This window comes from Tachyglossus aculeatus, unplaced genomic scaffold, assembly GCF_015852505.1.
Source record: "Tachyglossus aculeatus isolate mTacAcu1 unplaced genomic scaffold, mTacAcu1.pri scaffold_115_arrow_ctg1, whole genome shotgun sequence".
Classification (NCBI taxonomy): Eukaryota; Metazoa; Chordata; class Mammalia; order Monotremata; family Tachyglossidae; genus Tachyglossus; species Tachyglossus aculeatus.
The window spans coordinates 1,180,758-1,190,975 of record NW_024044847.1 but is presented as its reverse complement, the minus strand read 5'-3'; the positions used below and the strand labels follow the sequence as shown (position 1 = coordinate 1,190,975).

General features: G+C 47.4%; 1 protein-coding gene across 1 annotated transcript; it reads right to left on the bottom strand.

Moving 5' to 3' along the window:
* Positions 1–4,568: 4,568 nt before the first annotated feature.
* On the bottom strand, positions 4,569–9,034 carry LOC119922632 (40S ribosomal protein S29-like). The gene is made up of 2 exons (XM_038742349.1): positions 9,014–9,034; positions 4,569–4,776 (listed from the first exon to the last, which is right to left on the bottom strand). Exons 1-2 carry the CDS (start codon positions 9,032–9,034, stop codon positions 4,609–4,611), a joined length of 189 nt encoding a protein of 62 aa, XP_038598277.1. The 3' UTR covers positions 4,569–4,608.
* Between the last annotated feature and the right edge of the window lie 1,184 nt (positions 9,035–10,218).

Here is a 10,218-nt window from a genome sequence, read left to right as displayed (position 1 = left end):
ATCCATCCATCCATCCATCCATCCTTCCATCCATCTATCCATCCATCCATCCATCCATAATAATAATAATAGTGGTATTTGTTAAGCGCTTACTATGTGCCCAACATTGTACTAAGTGCTGGGGAAGGTACAGGCTAATCAGGTTTTACACAGTCCCTATCCCACATGATGCTCACAGTCTCAATTCCCATTTTACAGATAAGATACCTGAGGCACAGAGAGATGAAATACCTTGTCCAAGGTCACAAAGCAGGCACTCCACCCATCCATTCATTCATTCATTCAATCGTATTTATTGAGCGCTTACGTGTGCAGAGCACTGTACTAAGCGCTTGGGAAGTACTAGTCGGCAACATGTAGAGACAGTCCCTACCCAACAACTGGCTCACAGTCTAGAAGGGGGAGACAGACAACAAAACAAAACATGTAGACAGGTGTCAATATCGTCAGAACAGATCCATCCAACCACCCATCTATCCACTCTTCTAACCACTCAACCCATCCAACCGTCTATCCACCCTTCTACCCACCCAGCCCATCCATCCACCCAACAACTCATCCATGCACCCATCTATCAATCCATTCATCCATCAATCAATCAATGATACGTTTTGAATGTATTCTGGGTGTAATGTACTGTAGTGAACACTTCAGACAGATCAAAATAAATTAAACACAATCCCTGTTTCCAAGAGCTTAAAATCTAAGAGAGGAGATGGACACAAAATTAATTAATGAGAGGATGAAGAAGAGAATGGAAAAGTATGGTAAATAGGTGACTATGTGCTTAAGGAGTACATTTTATAAAAGACACTATTTACAAAACTATAATGGTAGGTGTGAGTGCCAAAATGGAGAAGTGGCCTAAGATGCTGATTGGTAGTTGGGAGAAGATGACTTAGGGAGAAGAAAAATGAATCGTGCGAGGTATCCTGTAAGTGGTGGCATGACAGAAGGACTGAAGCTGGTGAAAGCTGTGCTCTGATGGACTGGAAGGGGGAGGTGGAAATATGGCCTGACAGATTATTTCTCTATTTTCGAAATTCGAAATTTCGATATTTTGAAAGGGGACAGGACCATTTAAAGGAGAGAATGCAATGACCTCCTCACCCCAGTTTGGTCCAGTGTTTCAGCTCTGAGATAGAAGAGGACAAACGATAAACTAATTCCTATTCCTTCTGAAACCAGGGATATTCCCGTTGTGTACACCCGGCCAGTGTCAGTGATTCCTTCCCATCACCCCGTTTTCAGAACCTCTCAGCCCCTCCTAAAATAAGAATCATAATAATAATAATAAGAAGAAGAACTGCATTTGTTAAGTACTTACTATGTGTCTAGCACTCTTCTAAGTGCTGGGGTAGAAATAACGTAATCAGATTGTCCAATTTAGGATTCACAGTCTTAATCCCCATTTTCCAGATGAGGTAACTGAGGCCCAGAGAAGTTAAGTGTCTTGTCCAAGATCACACAGCAGGCATATCCTCTGACTCCCAAGCTTGTACTCTTATGACCAAGCTACGCTGCATTTTATGCTGCTTCTCTCGGTTCTCGGTTCTCTTCTCTCCCCAAGCCAGCCGGGGGAAGGGCCTTAGGATAGATTTAGTCAATTCTCGTCTTCTCTATATTTGCAATCAGAAGATGTCAGAAAATACAACTGATTAAATGACCGATTGATTGTTTGAGGTCATGAAAAAGAAACTCAGAGAAGCAACGTGGTCTAGTAGATAGAGCATGGACCTGGGAGTCCGAATGACCTGGGTTCTAATATTGTATCTAATCACCTTGCATCACCCCCAGCGCTTAGAACAGTGCTTGTGCACACAGTGAGCGCTTAACAAATACCTTTATTATTATTATTAATCTCGGCTCTGCTACCTTTCTGCTGTGTGACCTTGGGCAAGTCTCTTCACTTCTCTGGGCTTCAGTTCTCTCATCGTAAAATGAGGATTGAAACTATGAGCCCCATGTGGAACAGGGACTATGTCCAACTTGATTAGCTTGTATCGACTCCTAGGACTTAGTACAGTTCCTGACGCATAGTAAGCTCTTAACAGGTACCACCAAAGAAAAAAAAAAGAAGCTGAAGTGCCCACCTGTTGATTCAGATGGTCACTAACAGCGGGAACCGTTAGGGTGCTGTAGCCATGGTAAACCTGCATCCAAGCGCCATCACCGAATCCTCATCTCTGTCGGGACTCAAAGATTGTGGGGACGAGTCTCCGTGATACGGTCCTCCGGTACACCCCCTCGGAGCAGCGGTGGCTTTACCTAATGGGACGGGGGCCCTGTCTGGAAAGCTCATCTCAGTATCCGCGGGAGGGCAGAGAGGGGCTGACGGCTTCTTGCTGTCCTTCCTTGGTCGCTGCATCCAGTAGTCCGAGGAAAGAGGAGGGTCCAGCCCAGCCTAGAGAGGGTCAGCGCTCCCCAAGTCCCACGCTGGCCCAATGAGAGTTACCGGGGGTGGGGAGGGACAGGGAGGGACTATCAGGCTAATCGATGTGAATTTGAGGGTCATTCCTGGAAGATGGTCATACCCAGGGTCCAGAGTGGAATTGGAACCAGGGCTGCATAGAAAATCAGAGATAAAATATTTGCCCCCATGATAGCCCCCTGGCTCCCTTAATCCACCTCCCAAACCCCGGCTGCAATGCTGCCGGGCTAGGACGTTCTGGCATGGCAGCAGCCCCGTGCTGTGGTGACTTCAATCATTAGCTCAACCCTTCGAGTAGGTACAAGAAGGTGTGACTGAGACTGCACCAGCCAGATGCTTCATCACCAATTGCTCCTCACAGGACTTACACCCAAATCATGAAGGATGCAAGAGAGAAGCAGTGTTGCCTAGTGGGTAGAACATGGACTGGGAGTCCTAGGTCTTGGGTTCTAATAACGGCTTCACATTTTTTAAATTTTTTAATGATATTTGTCATATGCTTAGTAGGTGCCAAACATTGTTCTAAGAACTGGGCAAGTTAATCAGGTCGGACACAATCCCTGTACCTCATGGGGCTCACAATCTCAGCAGGAAAGAGGACTGGAGAACTGAGGCACAGAGAAGATAATTGACTTGCCCAAGGTCTCACAGCAAGCAATTGGCAGAGCTGAAAATAGAGCCCAGGTCCATGTTCCTTCCACTGGACCAGGCTACTTCTCTTCTGGGTGATGTGGAGCAACTCACGTCACTTCTCTGTGCCTCAGTTCACTCATATGTAAGATAGGGACTGAGACTGTGAGCCCCTTGTGGAACGGGGACTGTGACCCACCCAAGTTTATTGGATTCACCCCTGAGCCTAGTACATTGCCTGGCATGTACAGAGAGCTTAAGAAATACCATAAAAGAGAGGAAAATGGCATGATACCTGCCCTCAAAGACTTTCCAATCTAATAGTCTACATAAACAAAATTACCATTTACAACTGGGAGGAGAAAAGAATAGAACAATGGGTTTGTGGATGAGAAGCAGAAGCTTGGTGGAAAGAGCCCGGGTGTGGGAGTCAGAGGTCATGGGTTCTAATCCGAGCTCCGCCACTTTCAGCTGTGTGACTTCGGGTAAGTCACTTAACTTCTCTGTTCCTCCACTACCTCCTCTGTGAAATGTGGATTAAGACTGTGGTTCCCAGGTGGGACAACCTGCTTACCTTCTACCGCCTCCAGCGCATAGAGCAGTGCTTGGTACATAGTAAGCGCTTAACAAATACTATCATTATTATTATGATTAGCGCTTGATAACCATATTTTTTGAGTGCTTAATGTGCGCAGATCACTAAACTGAGGGCTGGGGAGAGTTCCCTGTAAAATAGTTGGTAGACATCCTTTCCGCCCACAAACAGCTCACCGATCAGGGAGGAAGCAGACATTAAATCACTCAACCAATCGGAGATATTTATTCAGTGCTTACTGTGTGCAGAGCATTGTACTAAATCCTTGAAGGAATACAATGTAAATGTGTTGGTAGACATGTTTCCTCAAGGAGCTTACAGTCTGGAGTAATGAACCTTACCTTCAGCAGCAATATCCTGAGGGTCAGAGGATGCATTAAATCTGGAGATGGTTACTGACAGATTCATTTATTCAATCGCATTTTTGATGCCTTACTGTTTGCACAGCACTGTACTAAGCGCTTGGGAAGTACAAGTTGGCAACTTATAGAGACGGTCCCTACTCAACAACAGGCTCACAGTCTAGAAGAGGGAGACAGACAACAAAACAAAACATGTGGTCAGGTGTCAAGTCATCAGAATAAATAGAAGTAAAGCTAGATGCACATCATTGATAAAATAGAATAGTAAATATGTATAAGTAGAATAAATAGAGTAATAAATCTGTACAAACATGCACACAGGTGCTGTGGGGAGGGGAAGGAGGTAGGGCAAGGGGGTGGGGAGGGGGAGAGGAAAAAGGGGGCTCATTCTGGGAAGCAGACTGCAGACTCATGAGTAACAATTTGTGTTCATCACCCATATTCCCACATTAAAGTCAGTCAAAGCTGACAATCATTTTTTATTTCATATACAAAGGGATATGATGTTCAATGTCATGTTCATAAGATCTTCAGTATGGTGGATCACTCAGCAAAATGATGTCCAGCGGCAATGGTTGCCACAGAGGTATCTAGACCAACTTGATAAAGCCGATGTCCTTGGCGTACTGGCGGAAGCACTGGCGGCACATGTTGAGGCCGTACTTGCGGATCAGGCCGTGCCGGTTGGAGCAGACGCGGCAGGGCGGGATCCCTGGCCGAACTTGCACGGATGACTCCAGTACATCTGTTGGTGCCCCCTGTCGCCACGACCAACGAAAGGAGGCAAAAGGGGAAGAAGTGAATTAGCTAAATCCTACTTGAGAAGATGGAATTCCAGAGGATTCTGCGGGAGCAGAAACCAAGCTTCAGCAGGGAGGAGACAGTGGCAGCACAAGCCACTAATATTGGAATCACTTCCTCTGCTCAGTTTCTCAGTCGCAATGGACCTGGACCAGCATTTGTCTGCTATTTGTTATAGGAAACACCCTCGCCCATCGTCTCGCTGACATCCCTTCATCGGCCCTCCATTACCCCTCCGTCATCCCTCAATCACCGCTCCATCGTCCCTCCATCATCCTTCGATCGTCCCTTCATCAACACCCCATCATCTTTCCATCCCACTAGACTGTCAGCTCGTTATGGGCAGGGAGCGTGTCTACCAACTCTGTTGAATTCTCCTCTCCTTAACTGTTTATTCCAGTGCTCCGCACACAGAAAGCGCTCAGTAAATGCCATCGATTAATTGACTTAATTAATTCAGTTGTATTTATTGAGCGCATACTGTGTGCAGAGCACTGTAGTAAGTGTTTGGAAACACAATTCGGCAGCAGATAGACACAATCTCTACCCCAAAACGGGCTCACATTCTAGAAGGGGGAGACCGACAACAAAACGAAACTACTAGACAGGCATCAATAGCATCAAAATAGATAAATAGAATTATAGATATATACAAATCATTAATAAAATAAATCGAGTCATAGATATGTACAAATATACACAAGTACTGTGGGGAGGGCAAGGGGGTAGAGCAGAGGGAGGGGGTAAGGGTGATGGGAATGGGAGGAGGAGCAGAGGAAATGGGGCTCTCAGTCTGGGAAGGCCTCCTGGAGGTGGTGAGCTCTCAGTAGGGCTTTGAAGAGGGGAAGAGAGCTAGTATGGCAGATGTGAGGAGGGAGGGCATTCCAGGACAGAGGTAGGACGTGGCCAGGGGTCGAGGCGGGACAAGGCGAGAACGAGACATAGTGAGGAGGTTAGAGGTTCAAGAGGAGCCGAGTGTGTGGGCTAGGCTGTAGAAGGAGAGAAGGGAGGTGAGGTAAGAGGGGGCAAGGCGATGGAGAGCTTTGACGCTAATAGTGAGGAGTTTTTGCTTCATGTGAAGGTTGATAGACAACCACTGGAGGTTTTTGAGGTGGAGAGGGACATGCCCAGAGCGTTTCTGTACAGTGTTAATCCGGGTAGCAGAGTGAAGCAAGGAGAGACAGGATGGGAGATCAGAAAGGAGGCTGATGCAATAATCCAGTCGGGATAGGTTGAAAGATTGTACCAACAAGGTAGCGGTTTGCCTGGAGAGGAAAAGGCGGATCTTAGCGTTGTTGTGGAGCTGAGACCGGCAGGTTTTGGTGACTGATTCGTTGTGTGGGGTGAATGAGAGAGCGGAGTCAAGGATTCATTCATTCATTCAATCGTATTTATTGAACACTTGCTTTGTGCAGAGCACTGTTCTAAGCGCTTGGGAAGTACAGGTTGGCGACATATAGAGACGGTCCCTACCCAACAATGGGCTCAAAGTCTAGAAGGGGGAGACAGACAACAAAACGAAACATATTAACAAAATAAAGTACATAGAATAGTAAATATGTACAAGTAAAATAAATAGAGTAATAAATCTGTACAAACATATATACAGGTGCTGTGGGGAGGCGAAGGAGGTAGGGAGGGGGGATGAGGAGAGGGAGAGGAAGGAGGGGGCTCAGTCTGGGAAGGCCTCCTAGAGGAGGTGAGCTCTCAGCAGGGCTTTGAAGGGAGGAAGAGATGTAGCTTGGCGGATGTGCGGAGAGAGGGCATTCCAGGCCAGGGGGAGGACGTGGGCCAGGGGTTGATGGCGGGACAAGCGAGAGCGAGGCACAGTGAGGAGGTTAGCGGTAGAGGAGCAGAGCGTGCGGGCTGGGCTGTAGAAGGAAAGAAGGGAGGTGAGGTAGGAGGGGGCGAGGTGATGGAGAACCTTGAAGCCGAGAGTGAGGAGTTTTTGCCTAAATGATGCCACCAAAGATGACACCAAGGTTGTGGGCTTGTGAGACAGGAAGGATGGTAGTGCTGTCCACACTGACGGGAAAGTCAGGGAGAGGACAGGGTTTGGTAGGGAAGATAAGAAGCTCAGTCTCGGACATGTTGAGTTTTAGGTGGCGGGCGGACATCCAGGCGGAGATGTCCTGAAGGCAGGAGGAGATAACAGCCTAGAGGGAGGGAAAGAGAACAGGAGAGAAGATGTAGATTTGGGTGTCATCTGCGTAGAGATGATAGTTGAAGCTGTGGGATCAAATGAGTTCAATAAGGGAGTTAGTATAGATGGAGAACAGAAGAGGACCAAGAACCGACCCTTGAGGAACCCCTACAGTTAGGGGATGAGAAGGGAAGGAGGAATACGTGAAGGAGACCGAGAATGAACAGCCAGAGAGATGAGAGGAGAACCAGGAGAGGACGGAGCCCATGAAGCCAAGATTGGATAACGTGTTGAGAAGGGTATGGTCGATCGTGTCAAAGGCAGCTGAGAAGTCGAGGAGGATTAGGATAGAGTAGGATCCATTGGATGTGGCAAGAAGGCTGTCATTGGTGACCTTTGAGATTGCAAATTCGGTGGAGTGGAGGTGACGGAAGCCATTATTTCTCCCACTCCTATGCCAAGCCCGAGGCGACGTATTTAATTGGGGTCCCACTCCAGACCCTTCCCTATTTAGCCAGACGTCATTCTGCAGTTCATTTTCCTCGTAAAGAGGCAGCTGCAATTGGATTCCCTGGACTTGTAGCTTTGTGTGTGTGTCTGTGTGTGTGTGCGTATGTGCGTGTGTGTGCGCGTGCTCAGGGCAGGGTAGGAGAATCAGGGAGCAAATCACAGACTTTAGGGAAGGGAGTCATCTGGGTAAGGAACAGTGGGGACTGTTCTCCATCTCTCCCTAAGGAACAGTCTCGGGGGTCAAGGAAGAGCCAAATGAGTGACTAGATACTGTTATGGGTGTATGCGTCTACCAACCTGTTCGTATTGGCCTCTCCCAAGTAAGTAGCACCGTGCTCTGCACACAGTAAGCGCTCGATAAACACGATTGACTCTGTGCAACAGTCCGTCTGTGGGAGAACGCCAGTCTGTGAGTGGGTGGGAATAAATGTGAGGGCAGTATGTGTTGAGATATGTATATTTAGCTGTACCTTTGTGTATGAGAATGAATTTGTGTGCTTCAGGGTGCCTTCTATGGTTGGTATATCCTTCCGTTTTCTGTCCACTCGGGGCTAGATAAACCCCGTTATTACTATTATCAGTCAGTCAATCAGCTTAGTACGGTGCTCTGCACACAGTAAATGCTCAATAATTACGTCTGAAGGAATTCATGTTCCACATTACAGGAGCTGCTACAATCAGGCCCCTGGGCAAGAATCTTTGCATTTATGTGTGCATGTTTCTTTATGTATATATATATATATATATATAGATAGATATATATACATATATAGATATATATCTATATATATATATACATATATATATATATATCTGTTGCCAATTTGTACTTCCCAAGCGCTTAGTACAGTGCTCTGCACATACTAAGCGCTCAATAAATACGATTGATGATATATATAGACATATATATAGGTGTGTGTTTGTATTTATGTGTGTGTGTGCATGCAAATTATTGGGAAGTGGAAACAGCAAACAAGTTCAGGAAGTGGGGAGGGTTGAAGACGACGACAAAAAAAGATCTCCTTCCAGACCCTAACCTCGATGTGGGCAGGGAATGTGTCTACCAGATCTGTTGGGGTGGCGGAGGGGAGACAATCTCAGGGATTCCCTTTAAATCAACCAAAAAAGGGAAAATATGGATCTTTCCTTATTCCTGCCGTACAAGGAACTCAAAGATCATTTTGAATTCAATAACTGTCTCCTCTCCATAGAGAATCATTAGCAAATATTCTGTCAGTTTCTTCACTCATCTTATCAATGAACTCTAACTTTGGCTTTTCCCTCATCCACTACAGAAAGTCAATGCTGCCTCCTGTAAATGCCCAACGTCTCCACGGTGAAGGAATTCCACTTGCTGGGTTTATCAGAGGTCCGGGAGCTGCAGCTTGCCCACGTCGTGCTGCTCCTCCTCGTCTACCTGGCGGCCCTGACAGGGAATCTCCTCATCATCGCCATCACCGCCCTCGACCTGCACCTCCACACCCCAGTTACTTCTTCCTCAGGCACCTGTCCTTCCTCGACCTCCGCCTCATCTTCGTCACTATCCCCAAATCCGTCACCATGTCCTTGACTAATAACAGTGCCCTCTCCTTCTTGGTCTTTGTCTCTCAGCTCTTATTAGTGATCTTATTTGGCGCATCGGAATCTTTTGTCATCACCGTTATGTTCTACTAACGCTACACCGGGATCTGCTGTCCCAATTACTACGAGGTCATCACGGACCAAGGGGCCTGTGTGAAGATGTCCGTCGCCTTCTGGCTAAGAGGAAGGCTGTTAAGGGTCATATGTTCAGCTTCAACATTATTCCTGTCCTTCTGCAGGTTCAACGTCGTCCATCAGTTCTTCTTTGATGTCCCCTCCCTGCTGGAGATCACCTGCTCAAAGGACCACAACGCCGTCAGCGTGAGTGTGACTGTCGAGGTAGCGTTAAGCGTCGTCTTCTTCATCTGTATAGTCATCTGGTATGCCCGCATCTTCTGGGCCGGGCTGAGGATGGCGGCCGCCGAGGACCGGGCCAAAGCCTTTTTCATCTGCCTGCCTCACTTCGTCGTGACACTTCGACACTTCGACAGCCGTCACCGCCCATCAGAAGCCACCCTCCCACTCCTCCTCGACTCTGGACCTGCTGTTGTCTGTGCTCTACGCAGTGGTATCTCCTGTCCTGAACCCCCTCATCTACAGTCTGGGGAACCGGGACATTGGGAGACTCATAAAGGGAAGATATTCCCACCTTTTATTCTGGGAAAAAAGTCTTGTGTTGATACTGCCATTGCTCACCTCACTAAGACACGCTACAGAGGGGTGCATACGAACAGTTGTCTTTTCTGTCTGAAAGGAGGCTTTCTCAGGGTCCGGAGAGAAGTCTGGTAAGTCTGAGCCCTCCTTTCTTCTTTTCCCAGTCCCTCTTGCTCCCTTTCTTCATCCCCCGTCCCTGCCCCACAACTCTTCTGTCCACATCTGTCATTTCTTTTTATAGCCCGTCTCCCACTCTAGACCGTCAGCTCATTGTGAGCAGGGAATGTGTCCATCAGTGTGTGATGGATAATCCCGCCTCAGAGGGCATTGCACTGGGATCGACACAAACTGACAGGTTGGACACAGTTTATATCCCACAAAGGGCTCAATCTTTATCCCCATTTCAAAAAGGAGGGAACTGAAACCACGGAGAAGTGAAGTGATTTGCCCAAGGTCTCCCAGTAGACAAGTGGTGGAGCCGGGATTATCACCCAGGTCCTTCTGACTTCCA

Excerpts from the sequence above, each read along its gene's own strand:
- LOC119922632 (XM_038742349.1), bottom strand. The coding sequence starts at position 9,034 with ATGGTGACGGATTTGGGGATA. Across the intron at positions 4,777-9,013 it reads TGGTGACGGATTTGGGGATA|GGGGCACCAACAGATGTACT; the intron begins GTGACGAAGATG and ends TCGTGGCGACAG.